Source organism: Manacus vitellinus, unplaced genomic scaffold, assembly GCF_001715985.3.
Source record: "Manacus vitellinus isolate BGI_N305 unplaced genomic scaffold, ASM171598v3 scaffold_2_pilon, whole genome shotgun sequence".
NCBI lineage: Eukaryota > Metazoa > Chordata > Aves > Passeriformes > Pipridae > Manacus > Manacus vitellinus.
In genome coordinates this window covers 18,236,379-18,260,018 of record NW_021940208.1, presented here as the reverse complement: position 1 = coordinate 18,260,018, position 23,640 = coordinate 18,236,379, and the positions used below count along the sequence as shown (strand labels likewise).

Below are 23,640 nucleotides of genomic sequence, written 5' to 3'. Positions count from 1 at the left end.
CATGGGATAAGCAGGTTTGGGTTGTTGGGGGGTTTTTTTGTCTTTACAATCCTACGTTCTCAGACAACTCAGAAAATTCTCAGGTAACTCAGAAGGAAGACTGAAAATATTAATATCATTAAAGACTTGGATGTTGGTAGTCCAGTCTAGATTTCTTTGCTGAATTAAAGAAATCAAGGCCATGCCTTCAAGCTCCGTTTATTTCCTCCTATGTGTCCATCTACTGATTGCAGTATTTTCAGATCCTTCCAAGCTGCAATTTTTCAAATGAAGCACTGTGCATATTTGCAGAGCATTCAAATGGCTCTTGATTTAATGGTCTCTGTTAAAGGCATGTGTTACCATATACTAATCCTTCTTTCATCTTTTTTTTTTCTGCAGACAACTGAAACGTGACTGTCCCAGTGCCGTAGTTCTTAGTACTGATGACTTCTTCATTGAAAATGGTGTATACATGTTTGAGCCTGACTTCCTAGAGGATGCACACAAGTGGAACCAAAAAAGAGGTGACTGAACTTCATCCAGGGGTTGTGCAGTCTGTCTTTAAACTTAGCCCCCAAAATAAAATATCTCAAAGTGATGTCATACACTGCAGTTCATGGGGTATTGGTTGAAAAAATACATTTACCACTTCTGATTTTATTTCTTCTGACTTACTAGAGAGAAATTTGTAAATGAAAATTGCTGAGGTTGATAGATGTTATTTTAGAAAGTAAAGCAGTGACTGTTAGGAAGCACTGCTGAAACTTGGTAAGAACAGGTGCCATACAGATACCAGCTCAGCAGCTGCTCTCTGCAGCTGTAGGCACCTCAGCCTTATGAACTACTTAGATGTCTGTCCTGGCCTGGAAGGGGGTGTTACGGGGTGGGGAGGTAGTGATAGGAGGAAAACTCGGAAACTGAGTTATGAGTTTGAGAATTAAACAACCCAGGTCTCTCCTTCAGAGATAACAATGTAACATGCTTTTGTGGCTGTGTTGTGAAGGAAATTTTGGCAATGACAAACATACTTTGAGATGATATAACAGGTATCTTCTGCAAACAACAGTAATTTTTAGCTGTTCCAAGTATGTTCTACAAGGGCTTTGTAGAACACAGCTGGTACACAGCACAGCCAGCAGCTGCACCACCTCCTCTGGGAGAGCTCCAGCTGGGCACTGGCCTTGGCTCCCGTTTGGGCAGTGGCTGCAAACCCAAGTCTGGTGGGGAAACAAGTATGTGAGCAGTGGGCAAGAAAGGACACTTTGGGGCTAGTAAGGCCTGGATCAGTCTGTTATTTGATACACTTAATGTGTTACATTGCAGCACGCAAAGCAATGAAGAATGGGAAAAGCCCGGTTATTATTGACAATACCAACATCCATGCTTGGGAAATGAAGCCATATGTGATAATGGTAGGGAAATCTCTGATTTATTGCTTTTATGTGCTCAGCTATGACATTTACAAGGTGATCTGACTGAAATGGTTCTTAACATGGCTAAAAATAATTACTTCACTTTCCCCATTTTTCTCTAATTGTAGTGGATATTGTGGATATTATGACAAAATAGGGGCAGAGGTGCTAGTGTAGTTGTTTTAGCTAGTCAGCTCTATAACTCAGTGAAGGCAAAATGGCTTGAAAAGTTTAACAGCCTTTGAATCTCCCCTGTTACTTCTTAGTCATCAGGATGTCATCCCCTTCCCTGGTAGCGACATGAATTGAACAGTTCTGTCAATTGTTTGTTGACAAATATACCAAGATATGACTTACAATTTTAGTTCATAAGTTGTGAAAAATACACCACACAGAGTCTTCAAAGATGCATTGATATCTCTTGTCAGTAGTTCTGGCAGAGATGGCAATATTTTTAGTACAGTTGCATAGTGTGGCCTGTCTGCTAACATTAAACTCGTGCTTCTCTTTGTGGGTTATGGTGTTGTCAGTTAAGAATTTTGGGTCTGAGTATTGCTTAGCACAAAAGAGGCAGGAATTAATAGTGGGTGCTGGAAAGCCTCACAACTCTAGCAGGAGTTGTGAATGCTTGTGGGTGAATAAGAAGCAAGTAGAGGGCACAGACAGAGATGGGCAAGATGTAAAAAGGTCAATAGATTTCCCTGCCTCCTTGTCCAACTCAAAAGTAATCAATAACTGTATTTAATACATATATATGTACATGTATGGTTTTTTTTGTGTGTGTATGTACATATATATATACATACACACAAATACGTTCCTTTACCTTGAAAAAAATGGAGTACTGTAGACTCAATGGCTGGGATAAACATGACTGATAGATGTTGACCTCACACTTCCAGAAACTCCAGACTGGCATGGTCAACCTGTAGCTCTTGAACCATCAGTGACTTCAGAGAGATAAAGTGCCAAGATGCTATTGCCATGGGGGATGGGGACTGGGGGCAAGGCTGAGGCAAGTTTTGCCGGGAAACCCAAATCCCTTCATGTAGAAGGAAATGAACTAGCTGGGACTCAGACTGGCACCGTGATGGCAGTCACAGTTATCGTCCTCTTTCTGGCTTCTGGTACATATCACAGATAACATCTCTTAACCTGGTAAAATCTCAGGGGGTCTAGAAGATTGGCAATTCCTGAGCTTGGCAGCCACACATCTAAAACTTCTGTGTCCTTCAGGCACGTGAAAATAGATATGAAGTTACATTCCAAGAACCAGATACACCCTGGAAGTTCAATGTTCAAGAACTGACAAGGTACATATTTTTCTCTTTGATATTGCAGACAGCTTCTCATTTTGTAGATGTGTCCTGATAAAGGACAGTCTTCTTCCTCTTCACATACCCTAAAATGTAGCCTAGTAAATGACAACAGAAGGATTGTTGTGGAAAGTTTCTGGTACCGAATACCTGGTCTGTAGTAAATTCAGCCCTGAAAAGGCCTGACTGTGCTGAAGTGAGACAGGCAGTAGTAAAAGCAACAAGGCCTTTTTATGCTGCAAGCTTCTTGGGGCAGAAACCCCAGTTTTCATTCTGTATTTTGAGCAGCAGTCTTTATGTTTCAGCACAAAACCATATCTAAGCACTAGAGACAATTTTCAGGCTTCTATTCTTAAAATTTAACCATAGCAAATATTGCTATAGCGTGCAGGGATGATACATTGAGTGTGGCTAAGACACTGGGTTCTAGAGGATCTTTGTAAAGATCTCACACACACATGGGATACGGTGAATGTATCAACTCTGTGTGGTAGGATTTAGAGGCAGCCAAATGTGTCTCTAAGTATGTTAGTTTGATTAGTGACTGCAGCGTTAATGGTTATATCAATGAAAAAAAATTCATGTAGGCTAATTTCCTAGCCTTTATCCAATCTGATGTAAAGTACACCTCAGTGAACTGTCTGTCAAACCCAGAAGCTAAACACATGCTAACTTACTTGTTATTGCAAGAAAACGAGGCACGGGTGCTTCATTCCAATGGATGTATTTGTTTTGTACCAGCTAGGAACTCTAGTCAAAAGTTAGCACTGCTCCTTTCTGTGTCTGATGGAGACAAACGGCAACTGTCAACTGTGTCAGCTCTTGCTTCACCAGCACCAGCCACTTGTAGGGCATCACTGCAGAGGCAGAATTTAATAATTCATTGTAGGCTGAGTAATTCAATAACTTGCATTTTGTGTTATTAAATATTTGAAACAAATCAGCTTTTTACAGCAGCACTGTAAAACTAATTCAAATACGCCCAGTTTTGGAGCAGGTCTGTGGTAAATGGTTCAGGGACAGCTGCAGGTTGCTTCCAGATGGTGTCTTTATCAGCAATAGGGTTTGTGCTGGTTACTGGCCCAGGAATGGGCTGCATGTGTGCAGGACTCTGGCTGCTGCAGGACCTTGTGCCCACTTCACAAGTGGGATGTGCAGCTGGCAGCCTGCTGTGCTACTGTCAGCGTGATTCCACTACGGAAAAACACATGTTGAGCAGTGCAGCATTTGCACAACACAAGGTTTTGAAAAATATGGATGCAGGATAAACATACATTCTAGATCTCAAACTGTGCCTTACAGAGCTAAATGGCAAGCCCAAAAATATTCAGGGTTTGCAAACTCACAGACAAACAGAAATTCCTGGTGGTCTTTGCAAAAACAATTCCCACTCAGTTGTGGAGAGACCGTGACTGTTTTACTCTATCCAGAAATCCCTGCATGTTTGAGCATTGTGTTCCCCTCCCTCTCAAACCTGTCATTTACAAATCTGCCCTGGAGCCTGAGCCACATCATGTATGATTTTTTTACTACTTGTGCTCAAAGCAACAGCATTTTTTGACCTCTGTATTTGCTGATAAATCAGTGTCTATGTTGGTTACAGCACTTGTCTGCATTTCTCCAGATGTACCAAAGCTCACCCTGAGGCTAACAAGCTGTTAGTGCTAAAACCCAGCAGTCCTCTATAAAATACTACACAGGTCTTCTACATAACTCTTTCATTTCAAAATATTTGTCAACTTCTTATGTCCTGGCTGCCCAAAAAAATACTGGTGTGACATTTTTCAGCAGTCACAATAATATTCTTAAGAAGTCGGTAAAAGTAAACAACAATTTGTCAAAAACAGGCTAGAAATAGATCAGAACCATTGTCCTATTTAGGACAACCTATCAGGCACCTTAGCAAGCTGAAGATAACTTCTAATACATGGGCAGCTAAATACTTGTATTTTCTGTTAATTTTGACTCTACAGAAGAAATATTCATCATGTCCCTCGGGAAAAGATACAACGGATGAAAGAACAATACGAGCACAATGTTACCTTCCACAGTGTTCTTCACTCTGAAAAACCAAGCAGAGATGAGGGAAGCTACAGTGGACCAAATGCATCTTATGGCATGGATACCCATTCCAATCCTTTTTCAGACTTCTCAAGGAGAAGACCTCACAGGACACGTACAGACAACATGACATTTAACTGAAGAGGTGATTCCTTGGTGTGTTTTAATTATCAGGGTATAAAAGTCTCTAGTTTTAAATTTTTTCTAAACTGTTTATGTTTTTCTACTACATTTCTAAATTACTTTTATTTCTTACAAATCTTTAAATGGCATTGTTCTGTGATCTCACGGCTCTACAGGACCAATCTAAGAGCGCTGTCCCCAGTACAAACTGTACTCCCTCTCATCCCTCTTCCACCAGGAAAATCCATCTAAGTAGGAACTGGGCTACAGGAGTAGGTCTGTACAGCTGAAACACAAGGCTGTTAAATACACAAACTAACTCATAATGACTTAAGAAAGGAGGAAAAACCTGTTTTTGCTAAGGGGAGAAATCAGCCTCTTCAGCCACTGAATGCTGAGAAGCCACTGACTGATGGATGAGTGGGAAAAGAAACTATCCTGCTGTGGTTTTATCCATACTGTTATATTCTGATGATTATGGCCTTGTCAAGAAGCCTTGTGAAACATTTTTAAAACTCCACTTGTCAATTTTTTTACATAGGTGTGGATTATTAAGCAGTGCCTGTAGAACAGACAGTGGGGAGGTATTTTGCAGGAGGAAATGAAGACGGCTCCCATTTGACATTAGGAAATATGGGTACAACTGTGATTCATCTAGCAATTTAGCAGAGAAGTCTGAGAGGTATAATGTTGTCTCTATGCAAAAGTCAAGCTGTCTTCAGGACACAATAGATGTACAAGATAAATTGCATTTTCTACTCAAAATGCATTAAAGCTTTAAGCATCATCATTACAAACAATTCTGAACTGGGGGCCCAGGGACTCTGGCTCTGCAGTATTCCATGGAAGTTTACAGAACTACCAGCGAGCTCGTGTCAGCCCATTATAGTTCTCCAGTCCTGCACTTGAGCCAAGTGAACAGCACAGGACCCCTGAAGGGTTGCTGAGTGGGAGCTGGTGGTCTCAGTTCTGAAACATCCTCCCTCCCTTGAACCTGCCTGGTGGGAAGCAGCAGAGCAAAGGGCAACCTGACAAGCAGCTATTTGAAATGTGGAGGTGGCAGCTGGTCCAGCAGGACTATTTCCCTCTCCAATGGAGAAACTCCAGTTCTGAGCTTAACCTGTTGAAATGAATGAGAACAAAATAATGAATTCAAGCACTATCTCATCCCCAGCAGAAAGATCCTGCGATAAAATCAAAGAAAGATCTGATTGTCTTTCATGATGTTGTGGCCTCAAGTGCTTCTTTAAGGAGCAGCTCAGAAACACTGACCAAAGATTTATCACTAATACCTTTGTGTGGCATTTTGCTGTAAATCAAATAATCATAGCTGTTCTCTAAACCTTTTTTAGTGCTATATGGAAAGTGAGGAGGAAAGTACAAGAACAGACCCTAATTACACAGAGCAACATTTCAGAATTAAAATGTTCTGTACAGTGAAAATAAGAGAACTATTTTGCCCTGTTCTTTTGATAGCCAAACAACTACTCTAATGCTGCAGAGGGAAACAAAACTGATTGCTTTAGACTGAAACAAAGATCCTGCTGTAATTTAAGAATACGTCAGAATCCAAACAATGGCTTATAAAATGTCATAAAACCCTTAGCCATACTGATGTTATTGTACAATACATATTTGTGAGAAGTGTATAATTTCTTCAGACTATTTTGCAGATGAAATGTTATTTCATGAGTCTCTTTTTGAGATACAGCTTTATTAAACAGATTCCAGATTTAATGTACAAAGTGTAAAAATAATTTGAATTTGAAATATATACAAAACTGTACACGGGTGTTTAGTAGCATTTTCGGGATTTTTGTCTTTGTAGCACTCTGCGGGCTGGTAACGAGTCCACAGGTTCCTTTGGGTCCTTCTGAAGAGTCTCAGCTACTTCAGAACTGCTTTTTGATGAGTTATTTGCTTTCTCAGTAGACCTGGAACTACTTCTGGATAAAAGATCATCAGATAAATTAGTAGCTATTGAATTGCTGTTTTCATTTACATAATTCATCTTCCTTTCTTCTGGTAAATTATTCATGAGTGCTTGTGTATTAATCATTGCCAGTTCTTCATCAGCAACCAGGTCATTCTCAGGAAGATGGACAGTTTCTCTCAATTTTCTACAGGGCGTGACACGACCAATATTCTGATCTGTCTCTTTTGATGACTTGCTACACTGTAAACCCAAACGTCGTGGGGGCTGGAATGCTTTTTTAACAGATGGAGAAATTACTGAACATATTGGTGTCAGTGGTGGAGGGGCAGGTATGCAACTGAGAAAGTCCATAGCTTTTCTCTTTCTGGTGTTTTTGAGATGGTCTTCACTAACTGTAGCAGGTGAAGGTGTTTTTGCTGACCCTGGTGTGACAAGTTTCATATATGGTGTGATAGTTGACAAAGGGCTTGGATGCTTAATTTTGATTCTAGTAGAGATCTAGTTAAAAAGAGAGAAGTTTGATGTTGAATAGAATGTTCCATTTCATTAGCTTCCTCAATTACTTCCACAAAATGGGAAAAAAAATCCTGATATAAAAAAACTTGAAGATAACAAAACACACAAGACAGATGCTACACAGCAAATCATTCAAACACACATCTAACTTGAAAATACTTTTCATGTCTCATTTGTTTTAAATTGGTTAATATATTTGATAAACAAATATAAACTAAACCTTCAGAATTAAGTATTAGCACTCCCTCTGAAATGGAAAAGGGTTAGGTTTATAAGCATAAATTAGTCCCCAGGAACTGAAATCACATCAGGGTGTTTCCCCCTCCATCGCAACTAGTGGCAGGGAAAGTTTTTGTTCTGACTGCTCAGTACTCCACATCAGAAACAACTTGCCTCCAGCAGCTTTCATGGGAAACTTGAGTACTATTTAAAACAATTTTTGTCAAGACTGCTATAAAATGTAAACATTTACTAGGTGATACCTCTTCCCCTTTAAATCCTGGAAATAGTAAACAATATCTAGTTAAAAGGAGGTAAATTGTCTCAACAAAAACAGGAACTGCAGAATGCCATAAAAGAAGAATTTACAGATCAAGATTCTTCCTTCCAGTGACATTCACATCAGGTAATCTTCACAGTGTGACCAAGGAAATGATAAATTATCTACTGAGAAATAATGATTCATTTACTCACATAAAACTTACAATATTTAAGTATGCTGTGGAAACATAGGCCATAAGGGGAAGTTTTCATGTACTGCTGGGAGGAAGAATGGTCTTTCAGTTCCTCCTGAGGAATAACAGTAAACCCACACAGAGAAAGTGTCTGATCAGTTTGCATTGCCCTGAAGAGAATGGATGGACTGAGAAGTGGGACCACTGACCACAACCATCAGTACAGAACTTACTTCTACCCTCACTGCATGCACTGCCAGTACAAACACAGTATTAATTAACAGAAGCTTACCAAACTTTTATCCTCTGCGAAGTTACAGGAAGGAGAGGGGCTTTCCAAGCCGGATCTTTTAGTTAAACTGGGTGTACGCAAGAGATTTCTTTGTAGCAAATTCACCAATTTACTTTCTGCATCAGAGCAAAAGGAGGCCACATTCTGCAAAGGAGAACAGTTTGCAATGCAGAATAGTTGTTCAAATTGTTTAAGTATGATATGCTCACAAAGTATTTAGGACTTTCTTTTCTCATCATAATCCCACTAGAATTTTATTTTATATCAAGCCAACAACTTAGAAGACTGCTGCACTTTCCGTAGAGAGAAATAAAACTACCTTTTATTGTGAGCAAGAAGAAGAAGAAAAAAATTCTTTTGTATTTAAACTTATTTTTCAGTAAGAAATGGGAATGCATTACTAGGACATGGTATTTGGCACTGCTAGAAAACTGAAATAAAAAATAAATAAATGAAATCAACAATCCAATACTGAATAAACTCCACTGAGCAAGAGAGTAAATTTCAGCTTTTAAAAGGCTAGAGGCCAAACCGTGCATGACAGATTCACTATTGACAGATATAAGATGCTTTGCCAGCCAGAGCAAAAGACGGTGTTGGTTGAACTGAATTAAAAAAAAAAAAAAGAAAAAGACATTCAATAGGTTGTATGTAGAGTCCTCCAGGAAAACTGCATTAACACCTTACTCCATCTCCCAGAAAATCCTCTCAAATTCAGCCCTCTGTGTATTACTTCTTTTAAAGATTTATTACTACTAACAGACTTTCTGGTGAAGTATGTAACACAGCAGTAACTAAAACTAATCATCAAACTAAACATCTAACTATTTACCTCTATCATACTTCTCAGTTCATTAAGCTTCTCTTGAAGATAGTTTTCCTTTGGACTGGCTGAGAACACAGAAAGATCTCCAGCCAACAGCACAGGAATTTCTGATCTAAATTCAGATTGCCACTGAAGGTTGCTTGCAGAAATGAGTGAGCAGCAGACAACTATATCTTCAATAGCAAGGTGTCTGAGATCTGTCCAGATCTTTACTGCCACGAAATTACAGCTTTCATCAGATAAGTACACCATAGTAGTGAAACCTAAAAGCAAGAAAAAAGTTTGAATTAAACCTTTGCATCCTTAAGTAAATGTTGATTACCACAATTTGTAGCTATAAAAAAAGGTCCCACACATCTTGAAAGAGAAATGATAAATGTTACATGGCAGCTTGTCTGCATGCTTCACCCATACTCTACACCAATTCCCTACTGATTACAGAAAACAACTCAAAATCTGTGTTGCAGTGGCTAAAAACCAATACTCCTATGGTGCTTTACCTTTTTATTCAGAAGATTATCCATATGTTCCCACCCATGAGCTCCAGTCCCTGTGTTCCACTCATTCCATGACACTGTACCCAGAAGAGGGAGCTCACATACACGCACGGTGGCGCTGCTGCAGATGCTGAACACAAATGCGAGAACTCGCATCCACCATTTATAGAAAAAATAAAGACAAGCTGTTCTTGAGCTTAGATCCCGCCTTACTAACTTCCTGAGCTAATAAGCAGAGACAGTTTTGCTTTAGGAAAACAGAATTATCTGCCAGTATGTCATGGTTTTCACAGGTTTTCACAGGCCTGAGGTGCAGGTACAATACCAAGATAACTCTGACTTCTGAAATAAAGAATTCAGTGCTTATTCAATGGGAAGACATGAATGTGGTCCACAACGTACCTGTTCTGCTAACAGAAACTACAACTCCGACTAAATCGACTTCAGCACATGGTGGCTGAAAAGAAGGATCCAACAAACTGGTGAATTTTAGAGCCTTTCTTGGAAAGAAAATCTGCACCAGCATCTCCGGTGATACCTTAAGAAACACAAAACTTCAGTGTTTACCACACATATAGACCATGATACACTTTAATGACACATCTTTATGCACTTAAAGCACTTACTGATAGTTGCAGATACTGAGTTTTCTTTGTTGCTGTTAATTGTATGTTAGTTGAGTCTGCCCTTCCTTTGGACTGTGATGCTGACAGCTGGTAGATTCTGTACCGACTGCCCTCCTTTAGCAATGAACAAATATCCAGCAGTGGACGCCAGATACTCAGTATCACTCCTACCAGTATCAGAATAAGATATATTAGCTGTGCAATACTAAATTGAAGGCTTCTAAACAAAATAAATCCACAACACTCCCTCCACCCAAAAGCCCTAAACAAAACTGGAAATATTAACATGCAGGCTAGAATACTGCTGGGACACTCTTCAATTCTATCTACGTTGGCCAGTTACCATGTTTAGTTAAAAGTTATTTATAATTTTTCAAGTACTAACCTTTATATTTTTCTTGCTTTCTGTAGTCTACCACACATAATTTCCATACAGCAGACACGTCTCTTTTGGAACAACCATTTTCTTCCTGTTCTGCTGACTCTAAAGCCTTCTTGAATTCTTCTTGCATCTGAGTTTGCTTTTTGTCATTCATCAACTGCCTGTAAGCACTCAAAGCTTTTAACTGGTCTTCACTGAGATATCCCTGTAACCAAGAGAAAATGCACTCAGTATCTTTTTTATTAATTAAAAAAAATACTGTCAAGATTTTTAGACAGCCTCTTTAAGTGTTCATCTGTTACAAGCAATTTACTGTTCAACTGATACACTACTAGGACTTGAAATGAGGTATGTTAAAACAACAGGAGGCATCAAGTCTTGACTGGTACTCAGCTGGTGCTCTGTGGTCTCCACAGAGCATTACATTACAAACTGTTCTTATGTGACAATTAGTGAGAAACCTGCTTAAGAGTGCATAACTAAGGTGAATATTTAATATAACAGGCATGCTCTGCTGTTTCATATGAAGACATATTAGGAGAAATTTCAGTAAGAATGAAGAAAGGGTTGCATTTCTCCTCAGGCTGCTGTCTCTGAGCTGACACAGCAATTTACACTAAAATCCAACAGAAAGGTTACTTTTCTGACCAAGCCTTCAAGACCCAGATGCCTTTACATGCAGCACCAGAGATACACATACCATAGATCGTATGGCTTTATGACCATCAAGGACCCTGACTTGCAAAAGGTAAGGCATGTATTTAATTTTGAACAACTGGCAGGGACTCATCACCTGCATCTTTACTAATAAAGGCATAATCTTAAAAGTCATGATTTAACTAGAACAGGGAATGAAGAAAACAATGACAATATAATGATTCAAACACTTCAGTGAACAGCATGCAAGAATATGCGTACACAAGTCTAATTAATCTCTAATACGAGATTAATTTAGTGTCCATATACGCAAGACAAAGCAAAGTAATAAAATTGCAAGTAACATTAACTTTTAATTGTGCTATATCCTGGATTTTTATACCAAGAGAAAAGTGCCATCCAAACTATTATTAATCTATTTCAACAAGACTTCATTACATTTTTTTCAAAAATTTTAATATTAATTTATTTAGTAATAAACATGCTGTAGGAAATCTCAAAAGGCAGCAAAAATAAAGAGTGATTTAACAGTTTATTTTAGCAAGAGGTAGTAAATTGTAAATTATTTCAGAAGCATTTCAAAATTAGCCCAGTAGGATCTAGTTACCTTCATATAACCAGGATCGGATGCATTCTGAATTGCTTCATAAAGTTCTGCACCATCTTGCAAATTATGGATTTGCTGTCTTGTGACTATATGTGATCTTGTTGTTCTTCTGGTAGTTCTCCCTGTTGGAAAAAAAAAAAAAAGCTATCAGGTGGAGTGCAACCAATACACTTGAAAGTGAAAGAAGAAATTATTATGTAAGAAGCATGGCAGTACATAGGCCTTGCCAGAATAAAAATACAAACCACATATACAGGAACTGATATATGTGTATATATACATATTTTAGGAAAATAGCAGAAAATTTTAGGAAAAAAGCAGAAAAAAATCTCATTTATTTAATACAACATAGATTAGAATATTATACAGTCAGTGTCCGCACTTAGAAGAGGGTGGGAGACTTGATGAGCTACCAAGAAACTTCATCAATACTTGACTGTATTTTCTCTCTGTCTGTCACTTCCTCTTCCTCTCATACAGCAGAAAAGTCTCAAAGATACCAAGATCTGGGACAACAGGTCTGCACATGAAGCCTCCTTAGGAGATGAGCTAAAAGCGAAGTTAACTTCATTACATTAAACTATTACACTCTCCTTAGGTAAGTAATTTTGCTGTTAGCATTTTCATTAATTCCTTCAGCATAGCAGACAGTGCTAGCAGACATACAAGACAACTTGTCTAGTATAGACAAGTTTACCAAACATTAAACACCACAGCAAGAAGTTCGTATCAGTGAAGTTAAGAATTATAAAGCCATCTCCGATTTCAACTACAAATTCAATACTAGAACTACTGCTAAAAATCACTGGCAGAGGTGTGCAGTGTCAGCCCATTATGGAATCAGAAAATGGTTGAAGTGGAAGGGACCTCTGGAGGCCACCTGGTCCAACCCCTTGCTCATGCTCTGGTCACCTTCAGCAGGTTGACCAAGATCAAGTCCAGTGAGCTTTTGATTATCTCCAAGGATGGAGATTTCACAGCCTCTCTGGGCAACACTGTTGATCATCCTCACAGTGAAAAAGTGCTTCCTGATGTCCAGAGGGAACTCCCTGTATTCCAGTTTGTACCCACTGCTCTGGACCTGTCATTGGACACCACTGACAGAAGCCTGGCTCCATCTTCTCTGCAGTGTCCCTTCAGGTATTTATGTACACTGATCAGATCCCCCTGAGCCTTCTCTTCTCCAACCTCAAAGGTCCCAGCTCTCTCAGCTTTTCCTATGTCAGATGCTCCAATTCCTTACATATGTTAATGGCCCTTTCTTGTAATGTCTCCAATGTGTCCATGCCTCTCTTGTACTGAGGAGCCCAGAACTGGACACAGCATTCCACATGTGGCCTTACCAATGCTAAACAAAGGGGAATGATCACCTCCTTAGACCTTCTGACAACACTCCTCAACTTGTTCACCAGGACTCCCAGGGTCTTTTCTGCCGAGCTGCTTTCCAGCTGGGTGGCCCCCAGCATGTAGTGGTGCATGGGACTCTTCCTCCCCAGACACAAGATTTGCACTTTGCTTTGTTGAACTTCATGAGGTTCTTGTCAGCCCATTTCTCCAGTTGCTAAAATCCCTCTGGATGGCAGCATAATCACTCATCCTAATTTTGTATCATCAAACCTGTTGAAAGTACACTGTCCTGTTCTCCAGATCATTAATGAAGATGTTCAAACAGGGCTAGACCCAGTATTGATCCCTGGCATACACCACTAGTTACTGGCCTCCAAATAGACTTCATGCCACCTCTTCACCATCCTCTAGGCCCTACTGTTCAACCACTTTTCAATCCACCTGACTGACTGCTCATCTAGCCCATGCTTCACCAGCTTCTCTATGAGGATCTCAAGGGAGAATGTCAAAAGCCTTACTGAAGCCCAGGTAGACAATAGGCACTGCTCTCACCTCATCTAACCAAGCCATAATTCCATCACAGAAGGTTGTCAGGCAGGTCAAACATGACTTCCCTTGGTGAATCCCTGTTGAATACTCCAAATCACCTTCTTGTCCTTCATGTGCCTGGAACTGGTTCCAGGAATATTTGTTCCATCACCTTCTCAGGAATCAAGGTAAGGCTGACTGGTTTGTAGTTAGTTTTCTGGGTCCTCCTTCCTGTTCTTTCTGAAGACAGAAGACACATTTGCTTTCCTCCAGTCTTCAGGCACCTCTACTGATCAACCAATGATCATTCAAAGAGGATCAAAAGCAGCCTCACAGACATTACTCAGCTCCTTCAGCACTTGAGAGTTCATCTCGTCACCAGCCATTGACTTACGTATGTCCAGTTTGCCTAAGTGTTCTCTAACTTGATCCTCTTTCACCAAGATTATGTCTTCTTTGCTTCAGAATTTCCCATGGTCTCCAGAGCCTGGGATTGCTGAAGGTTGGGATTGCTAGTCAAGGGTGAGGTGAAACAGGCATCCAGTAACTCAGCCTTCTCCATGTCCCTTGTGACCAGGGTCCCTGTCCCATTTAGGAGCTTCACTGAGCTCAGTGTCTTCACAGTCCTGCAATGTTTGTGAGGAAAGATGCTAAGTGCCTAATCTTATTCAGGTCTACTGAGATACATTCCAGCAGTGCCCACCTCTGGGTGAATCATGACAGTATCAGGTCCTTGAAGAGAATGAAATTAAGAATCCTACAATTCCATAGCACTTCCCTGAGCATCATCTCAATGACAATTTTTTAGTAGCCTGGCTACCAACACGTTCAGGACGAGTTTCCTAGATAGCTGCAAAGCCAAGCAAATAAGCATGTAACTGTTTTGTACACAGGAAGCAAAAATCTAGAAAAATACAAAACAAACCCAACAACAACAAAGAAAACAACCCCAAATCCCATCTCTGCTTCTCTATCTTGAGGGAAGCTTTTTGACAGTTTCTTAAGATTCTTCTGTAAACGTCAAGAATGTTTTTGTGTTCTTAATAACTATTCTGAAAGAATGAAAGCTTTACCTTCACGCTCTTCATATTCTGCTTGGATTTTTGCAAACAGATCTTCCAGTTTCTTTTGTTGATCCTCTGCATGCTTGGCAGCTTCCCTTTCTTCAGCTCGACTGTTACGAAAAACATATGAACCAGCTGATGTCTTTTCCATCCACTGAAATAAAAAGATTCAAACAAAACCCAGACATAAAAATTATTTTTAACATAATCTAGTTTCATTTTAATACTCACTATTATGCAAAAATGCTTTAAAAATGAACAGGCAGTTGATCATAAGTTCTTTCAGTATAATAGATAAAAGGCAAAAAACTACAGCATTGGTAAATCTTCACTTTAAAGATACACAGACAGAATGGAGCAGTATCCAAAATCAGATGATTTAACAGCTGAAGAAACCATAGCTTGAAGTAATAAGTATCAGTGATGTAATTTCAAAGCAGCTGGATGCCACTGGTAGATACACTGAGACAGAAACCATCAAACTCAATGCTAAAAAGTATACCAGACTGCATTCTACCCAATTTGTCTTTCCACATCAATTGTATTGCCTGTTTTAACACACCAGATTAGATGCTGTAAAGGAACTATGATGTTGTCCTGCTCTTAAACCTTTTCTGCCTGAAATGGTTCCACAGGACTACAGCCTTGTCCACAACCCTGCTAGAATTGGCTTGACAGAAATAGGTGAGCCAAACAACGTCGCTGCTGATGAAAGTAAGTGGTCCCTTCCCTTCCTCTTTGCTGCACAGTTCTGTCTTCTCCCTTGCACTGGCTCTAGTACCTATTTGACCTCAGCAGACCATATCAGTTTGATAACTCAATAGACAGCGGTTCATTATTTTTTTTTTTAATTATTATTAGTTACTTACTTCTGGTTTAAAATAAACAATAAATTAAATTAGCTAAGCAACAGGATCAGGTTAGGTCCAGGATTAGCACAAAGAAGCAGCAGGAGAGTACAGTGAAAGCAGGATGAGGAAAGCTTGCAGGACTAATCCTTATGAGGCAGTGAATTGTTGAAATAGGCTCTGCCTGCCTCATTTAATTGCATGCCATGTACTTTCCTGCACTATTCACAATCTAACATATTTAGTTAAGGCTACTATGATTCATATACTCTGACTCTTGAGGTAAAAGGAGAGAGACAGCTCAAATCTTCCTACAATTTTGGTATGTTTGAGCAAGAGTCTCAGGGTTTAGAAAAGCGAAAAGTACATCGGTACATTAATCTCTTGATACAGTGAGATACAAAGCACCACTCTCCTCCCCAGCCTGGAAACCACTAACTGTGATGTGATTACACATTACAGTTCCCTTTTTGAGACCTAAATAAATGTTAGTTCTACCAGACAGCTTCCATAGTAGGTGCTGCAATTTCCTCCATTAAACCAATGATCTAAATATCAAAGTAATGATCCAAACTAAATATTGCTAGTACTCTGCAGAATTCATTCTACACCAACCAATAGTTAAACAACACCTTAGAAAGAAAGCAATGAAAAAATAATCCTGTTATGTACATGCCAAGTATAATATACTCTGAGAAAAGTTAATAAAACCTGAAAGTTGTATCCTGGTTAAACTGTTAACATTAAAAGGATTGATAGCTAACAGAAATATTGTTTCTTTTTGTGGCTGGAATTGTTATAAAAGCAAGTAGTTGCAGTGTAGTCTGACTGTATTTAAAATGTCTGGATATTAAGTAGTATTTAAAAGATCTTAATTCTATTTTATACCATAATCACACATTGTATTTTCAGTCATATTTTTAATTAATATAACTTAAACAATACAGTCAGCTACATGTAAGAAAAAGTAATCTTACTAAAGGCTAGAAATATACAACTTCTATGTTAGTATGTATGTAAAAATAAAAAAAATTGAGTTTCACTTGTTCTTGGAGCTGAAACTGTCAATGTCTTTTTTCTCCTTTAAAACAAGTGCTGTGCTTTTTAGATTCCAGAACTGAAATCCAATTCTTTCTGGCTTTTTGAAGTTGAAAGCAAAACCAACCAGAAGATACTGGGCGCAAACTCAAATTTTTCTCACCACAGGATACAGTCCTCAAATATTAAATATGTGCACATTGCAAGAACCACTCTTTGTTCATTTTATACAAAATGGTAGCTTTTCTTAAATTTTTCAGCTCTCTATATTATGTCTGAGTTAAAGAATGATACAGTAATTAACTGACATAATTTAGATCTCACAGAACCTGTTAGATTGATAAAATACTTACACCATACCTGAATAGGATAAGTTCTTTGAATAACTACATCAATACACCCCACTGCACCACCCTCGCTGTAAAGTGATGACAAAGGCAAAGGAAAAGGTCTGGGATCCTGATGAAATCCTAGTTTTGCATGCCATCGTGCACATCGAGTGCTGTTCGCTGAAATCTGAATGAGATAAATAATGAATAATAAACTGTCACTAATAGGTCAAAACTACATCCAACTTATTATATCTACCGGAAAGACCATCTTCACACTGACCTCGCTAAGAATATATCACTTTTACACCTGAACATATCACATTTTAAAGGTTTCCTTTCACATTGAAGAAATGTATTTTAAACAGAAATTAAAAATTTGATGAGTTAAAATTCTCTAGGAAATGAGTATCTATGAGACAAGCCATTGCTTTATACCAGAGGAGCAACAGTGTTATGCTGAAACTTCACCTATCTCTTTAAGCATTCTCAAACAAGTCAAAGCCCTCCCCTGCCAGTCCACCCTCTCACAAGCTGGTTTTCCCCCCCCATTCTTCCTCCAACTTCCATATTGTAAGTGATGAATAAGTACCTTTTGTAACTTGGTGCTTAACCAAATTAAGAAGCTGGAACTGCCAAAACACATAGCAAAACTCGGAAGAATTTTGTATTACAAACTTCTCTTCCAACCCTATTGAATAGTGTCAGTGACCTAGTGTCACATCTTACAAATTGGTTCTTAATCTTCAACAAAGCTCCATCTGTTTGTAAAGCCACGATAACTTTGTTTACAGAATGTTGCTCAACTAAATAGCATTTATCACATCTTTCAGTCACATCCATTTAAGCTGAACTAACATTTTATTTTACCTTTAACATAAGGGAATCTGGGGCTTCCAGTGGCGTACATCCATTCTGAGAGCCAACAAGCTCTGCTCCGTGCACTATGATCTTCTGACCAACAGTCAGCCTTCTTCTATCTAAGAAAGCTTTGAGAGGTGGATCCAGAAGAGCTCTAATCCCATACCAGCCATCAGTAACTTCAATTATTGCTGCTGCTTTTTTATTTTCCACGTTCTTATTGCTACTGCTAGGAGATACAATGGTGTTCAGTGATATTATTTTGGAAACACACAGTACAAGTGTTTTACCTGCTGCATCATCTCTTTCCGTTATTTTTTTGATTGCTGATCGTTTGCTTTTATCAACTTCCAAATCATACCTACAAAAAAGCATTCAGGCTTTGTTAAAGCAAACAAACCCCATCACGTTGTTTTCCTTTAAACACAATTGTAGCAAACTATTGCTTATTCAATCTACAATTAAGCACCACTGTAGCAAAGCAAATGCCATCTAAATTTTTGCAAATAACATGCACTATGTTTTTAATACTGTTATGCATAAATTTAACAATGTATGGATTCTACTAAATAGTAAATGCAAGGTAGAGGTGTTAATTTTGTAATTTAGAAAGCATACAGTACCACAAGTTACAGGTCCAAATACAGTGCTATACACATACCTATATTTCAATTGCAACAGCACCATTTCTGGTGTCAAACATCTGTTAGCAAATTCATGCGGGAATGACACTTCCATGGCTGCCAATTTCCATACAATCCATCTGTAGTGATTGTAAACCCAGGCCTCAGATATTAGCTTGGGATCCACACCAGGAGTGTCACAGAGGGCTCTGCATATAAATGATTAATAAATTAACCTGAAATCTACTTCAAGTTTTAACTTGCCTATTTTGCCCTAGCATTGTGTTTGGTGTATGTACATAGGCAACATCAACAAAAGAATATTTATTACACTGAAAACAGGAAGGTTACATTCCATCACCTGATCTGGTTAATGTCTGAATACTGAAGTTTTGTCCTCATATGCCTTGGCAGCATGTGCATACAGGTATGTATCCTTGAAACAGAGATACTTGACCCAACAGCAGCTCCAGGGACGTGCTGTGTCTGCTTCATGCAGTTATGCACATAGCATAGATGGACTGAGGTGTGCTCTATTCCCCTTCAGCCCTGCAATTTCCCCTGCTTGCTTGATGGGTTCATTACAATCTATATGATGGCTGGGGGGACCAAGAAAGTTTACAGATAACATCAAATTTAGAGAAGTGATGTATTAGGAGCAAAGCCAGGAAGGCAGTGATCCTTCCCGTCTCTTCAGCGCTTGGGAGAAAGTTTCTGTCCAGCTTTGGATTTGCAAGGACAAAGGTGTTGGTATACTGCAACAAACCTCACAGAGGGCCAGCAAGGTGATCTTGAAGGCTAAGCACATGACATACAAGCTAAGAGAGCTGGGTTTGTTTGAATTTAAAACAAGCCAAAAAGACCTTATTGCTTTCTATGACTACTGGAATGGAGGGTTCAGAGAAAACAGGGACATTCTTCCTAGAAGCACACAACAATAGGATGAGAGACAACAGACCAAGATGGAACATGAAAAATTCCAATCAGAAATAAAGGTGGTTGTTTTGTTTTTTAAAACATAGGAATGGTCAAATGACACAGGCTGTCCAGAGAGGTTGCAGAATCTCTGTCCTTGGAGATGTTCAAAACTCAGCTAGGCAAGTTCCTGAGTAATTAATCTAATTCAAACTGTATTGAACAGAGGCTTGGAATGGATGACTGCCAGCAGTCCCTTACAACCTAAACTATTCTATGATTCTGTGAACTCCAGCACATGATTGTTCTTCACTGAGTAGTTGCTGGGTATGAACACACAACATCTCCAGTTCTCCTACGATGAACAAATATCATTGACACCAAAAACATTTCTCAAAGTCATGTGGGAGAAGCTAATAATGATTCTGGCTCACTAGCATGAGTAGAAAGCAATTTCTCATGAGAAAGTACAGATCACAACATCGAAGTACACATCTCATAATAGCCGATTTTCCCATTTTGGATTGCTGGCACCAACCTCACCAACTCAAACTTACAAATAAAAACAGTTCTTGAGCTTGGAACAGACCTATCTCTGTCACACTTTGGTACTGCAAAACAAATATTGCAAACCTCTTGAATTCTGACATTACTTAGATTGGCAATGCATGCTTGACTACAAATACTACTCAATGCAGGTGCCTGACTTGAGTGTTTTGTGAATGAACACCAACAGTGACACTGATTTGAAAATAGAGCATCTCAAATGCTGCACCTCAAATCTGCAGGGCCACAACTTGGACTTCAATGATCTTTGTGGGTCCCTTACAACTCAGGATATTCTATGATTCAAATTAACAAAGCAAATCAGAAGATAATAGTTAAGTATTTTCTGAAGTTTTGCTGCAACAACAGTACATTGGTAGTTCCTTGTGCTGTTGCACATGCTGCTGATGAAGTTACAACGTACACACTTGCTTACAGTAAAACAAAACATAATTTTCATGGAAGTGTTTAGGAGAGGTGTACTCAACACTTTTTTTCCTGCTCATTTTAAAAGACCTGCAAAAGGAGGGATAGAAGAACCAGAAAGAATGCAAGAGCAAGCATTGTTTCTGCACCTATTTTGGTTCATACATCTACTCAAGAGAAGGCTTGAATGAAAAAGTGCCTTACCACTGTAGTTTAGGTTTCCTTCAAATTACATGTAATCTTTAAAAAAGTTATATTAAAAAAGCATATTCATCCCTGTTCTGTCAAAGAAGCCCTAAGCACCTTCCAAATCAACCTTCATTCCCATCAAAAAATAGTTGGGTTTTTTTTTAGACTATTTACACTGCTGAAGAATTTCCAGACATTTTCTAAATTGACTTTGTATGCTTTCTTTAATGGTCACTGAAGATCAATTGCTAGCAACATTAATCTACATAGCAAATTTACAATCCTAAAATATCTTTACACTAACAGAGGTGTACTAAAAATGCACAGTAAAAAAAGTAGTCAGAGGCTTTAAAAGATGACTACACTGGATTTATTCTTGGGGATAAGAGAATAACTAATAAATAGCATAGTTATCTCAAGTTCATAAGTAACAGTACCTGTAAAACTCCTTTTTTCCAGCTTTTCCCTCATCTGTAGGTATTAGCCATCCTCCATCAGCAAGTTGCATTCCATTTCCAGCTAACAAATACTCCTTACTGAAAAAGTCTTTGACAAGAAACTGGAAAGATTCTGCATTTGTGCTGTTAACTTGTATGCAATGTTTTGAAACACCATATGTGTATAGCTGAAAAAAATTAGATGAAAAAGACAAAATAATGACAATACAGTAAGAATTCAGCTAAGAGTTTTAATATCTAATCTTAAAAATTCAGAGTAAATATTTCCTTAAGGTTGAGACAGTTCGTCTATCTTGTCATTTTATATGTAATCCATGAAGAATGAATTCCCAGCAATTATTTTAGCATAATAGCATCACAGTGTGCTTCAAAAGTGTTTTAAAAAATTCAACAGGTTTTGTACCTTCGCTGAACCAAAAGCAAGAGGTTTTTCATATAGATTTACCTAAGCTTAAATTTTAATCGTTCTCTTATTCCAGCACTTCATATATGGGTTAAAAGTCAATAGCAACTATAGTTGGTGATTTTTTCCTTTTTTGATGCTTCTCTGGTTTGACTATAACACTAGAGACTTTATGACCTTTATTACTGGGAATTGTCTTAAAAAATGTGGATATGCAAAGCTACTTAAATACTGCAGCAACTGGTATAAGAGCTACTCTAAATTCTTACCCAAAAAGTGCAGAACGTATTGATTCGAAAGCTACTGAGATTTCATATGCTCTTCTTGAGAAACAGATGCAAAAGACAGACAATAAGAAAATACCAATATACCTCTTCTGTAGAATAAAAGCCAGGAGATTTCTCTTCCACTGCAGTTTTCAGAGAGATTCTATTGCTTGCAGAGGTTTTAATGACATAAAGACTGCCTGGCTGTGAGCGAATATTTTGCCTGCACTTCTTTTTAATTCTCATTTCCTGCAGATCTCTGGCACAGCGGAGATTTGTCACCATCCTGACCACAGCTGCAAAGAAAAAAACCCCCAAAATATTTTTAAAGTATATACCAAATAGAGATATACAGTCACACTACAAAAGCAGATTGAGAGAAGCATATTCACTATGCCACTCTGCAGATTTTTAGAAACTGAAAGTCTAAATATTCAAAGTTTAATGCATTTAGAAAGCAGTGATTAATGAAAGCATTTGAATAACATTACATGAAACAAATATATTCATATTAATTTTGTGTTAGTCCCCAAACTAAATTTTGAGCCACATATTTTTCTTATCAGACTGAACTCAAGTCTTCATAGAAAACTCCAAATGAAAAGAAATGAGTTGATGACTACATCAACTAATGTAATCTTGAGATTTTGACCTAAATACAGGATCTAATTCTGCAAACGTTCCTACACCTGTTCAAATACACACAAGTCCTTCTGAAAAAAATTCAGATTATTTGGTTATAATAGTTATAGAACATTCAAGAGAGTTCAGAAGGCATAAGCCCACACACTAAAGTCAAACAGTTGTGCATTTAAACTCTGCCTCTTTGGAAATGACACAATCAACCATTTATATGGCAAACCCTACATTTTAATTAGAGAACAGAATGAAAACAAGCCTCTGTAAAAGTGAATAAAGTATAGCAAGGCTAATCTAAGGTTCCTAGGTTATTTTACCTAAGAGGTATATAAAAAAAATCAGGTATCAAATGAAACATAAGCTATCTTGTTTCTGAAGCACTGTGTAACATATTTTTCATCTTCTTAATTAACTTTAGAGATGAGCAACATATGCTTTGCTTGGAGTGCAATATAAAATATTAGGAAAGTAATTATTTCCTAGTTTTCTCACAGGAAGAAAAAAAGCTTAAAAAGAAGTTTCTTTTTATTAAAAAAAAAAGTCTGACAAATATGCAAAAAACCCTTAAAGGTTTAATTCTGACAGTTAGTATTCACAATAGTTAAGTGAGCAAAATCTGAAAATACCTGAATTGCCATTTTCTGTGTCAGTGTCTGCTGCATGCTGGATGCAAGACTGGTGATCTTGAGGTTCAGCAGTATTTTGTTCAGTGGTGATCTGATTTAATTCCATCTCTTCGGTCATACTTTTGCTGATCGGTGAGTCACACCTTTTGCTGCTGCTTTGTTCACATGTAGAAAATGTCAGCTTGGTTTTGAAGGGTGGAATAAAAGTTTTAACAGTTTTGCCAGATCTGTACAGACTTCTTGCTTCTTCACTCTCTTTTGCTGATGCCTTACATGGAGTAGAAACCCCTGAAGTACCATTTGAAGACTGCCTTAGTGCACAGTGCTGAAAAATGGCAGGTTTAGATTGGAATCCTCTGAAGTCTTGATCTGGCAGAGTAAGGGTAGGATCTCTGACTTCCTGTCGTTCTTTAGTTGACCTACAGAGATGAAAACGTTTAAACATACAGGTTTCAGCCTCCTGACAAAAATCTTTTTCAGGACTTTTGTATTCTTTTCTTATTTTAGTAGTACAACTTTCAATATTACATCAATAAAAAGACAAAATAACAGTCTTTGATATTTTAAAAATTCAATACTTAATTTCTAGTGAGAAAAGACAGAGTTGAAGTAAAAGAGTGTAGTTTG

General features: G+C 38.3%; 2 protein-coding genes across 2 annotated transcripts in view; one reads left to right on the top strand and one right to left on the bottom strand.

Annotated features, from left to right (window-relative positions):
- The first annotated feature begins 371 nt into the window (after positions 1-371).
- On the top strand, positions 372-6,893 carry N4BP2L1 (NEDD4 binding protein 2 like 1). The gene is made up of 4 exons (XM_018071086.2): positions 372-506; positions 1,306-1,394; positions 2,631-2,707; positions 4,684-6,893. The coding sequence occupies exons 1-4, from the start codon at positions 455-457 to the stop codon at positions 4,910-4,912; spliced, it is 447 nt and encodes a 148-aa protein (XP_017926575.1). The 5' UTR covers positions 372-454; the 3' UTR covers positions 4,913-6,893.
- Positions 6,175-23,640, bottom strand: part of BRCA2 (BRCA2 DNA repair associated) — a 37,373-nt gene continuing 19,907 nt past the window's right edge. Inside the window, exons 13-26 of the mRNA XM_008934238.3 lie at positions 23,014-23,432; positions 21,854-22,044; positions 21,059-21,246; positions 18,584-18,754; positions 17,932-18,283; positions 17,093-17,248; positions 14,856-15,000; positions 11,908-12,029; positions 10,647-10,848; positions 10,262-10,428; positions 10,038-10,173; positions 9,145-9,401; positions 8,313-8,456; positions 6,175-7,328 (exon numbers count right to left, since the gene is read on the bottom strand). Coding sequence (XP_008932486.3) covers positions 6,690-7,328; positions 8,313-8,456; positions 9,145-9,401; positions 10,038-10,173; positions 10,262-10,428; positions 10,647-10,848; positions 11,908-12,029; positions 14,856-15,000; positions 17,093-17,248; positions 17,932-18,283; positions 18,584-18,754; positions 21,059-21,246; positions 21,854-22,044; positions 23,014-23,432 — 3,289 coding nt within the window. The 3' untranslated portion in view covers positions 6,175-6,689. The remainder of the gene's footprint in view (positions 7,329-8,312; positions 8,457-9,144; positions 9,402-10,037; positions 10,174-10,261; positions 10,429-10,646; positions 10,849-11,907; positions 12,030-14,855; positions 15,001-17,092; positions 17,249-17,931; positions 18,284-18,583; positions 18,755-21,058; positions 21,247-21,853; positions 22,045-23,013; positions 23,433-23,640) is intronic.

Excerpts from the sequence above, each read along its gene's own strand:
- N4BP2L1 (XM_018071086.2), top strand. The coding sequence starts at position 455 with ATGTTTGAGCCTGACTTCCTAGAGGATGCACACAAGTGGAACCAAAAA. Across the intron at positions 507-1,305 it reads CAAGTGGAACCAAAAAAGAG|CACGCAAAGCAATGAAGAAT; the intron begins GTGACTGAACTT and ends GTTACATTGCAG. Across the intron at positions 1,395-2,630 it reads TGAAGCCATATGTGATAATG|GCACGTGAAAATAGATATGA; the intron begins GTAGGGAAATCT and ends TGTGTCCTTCAG.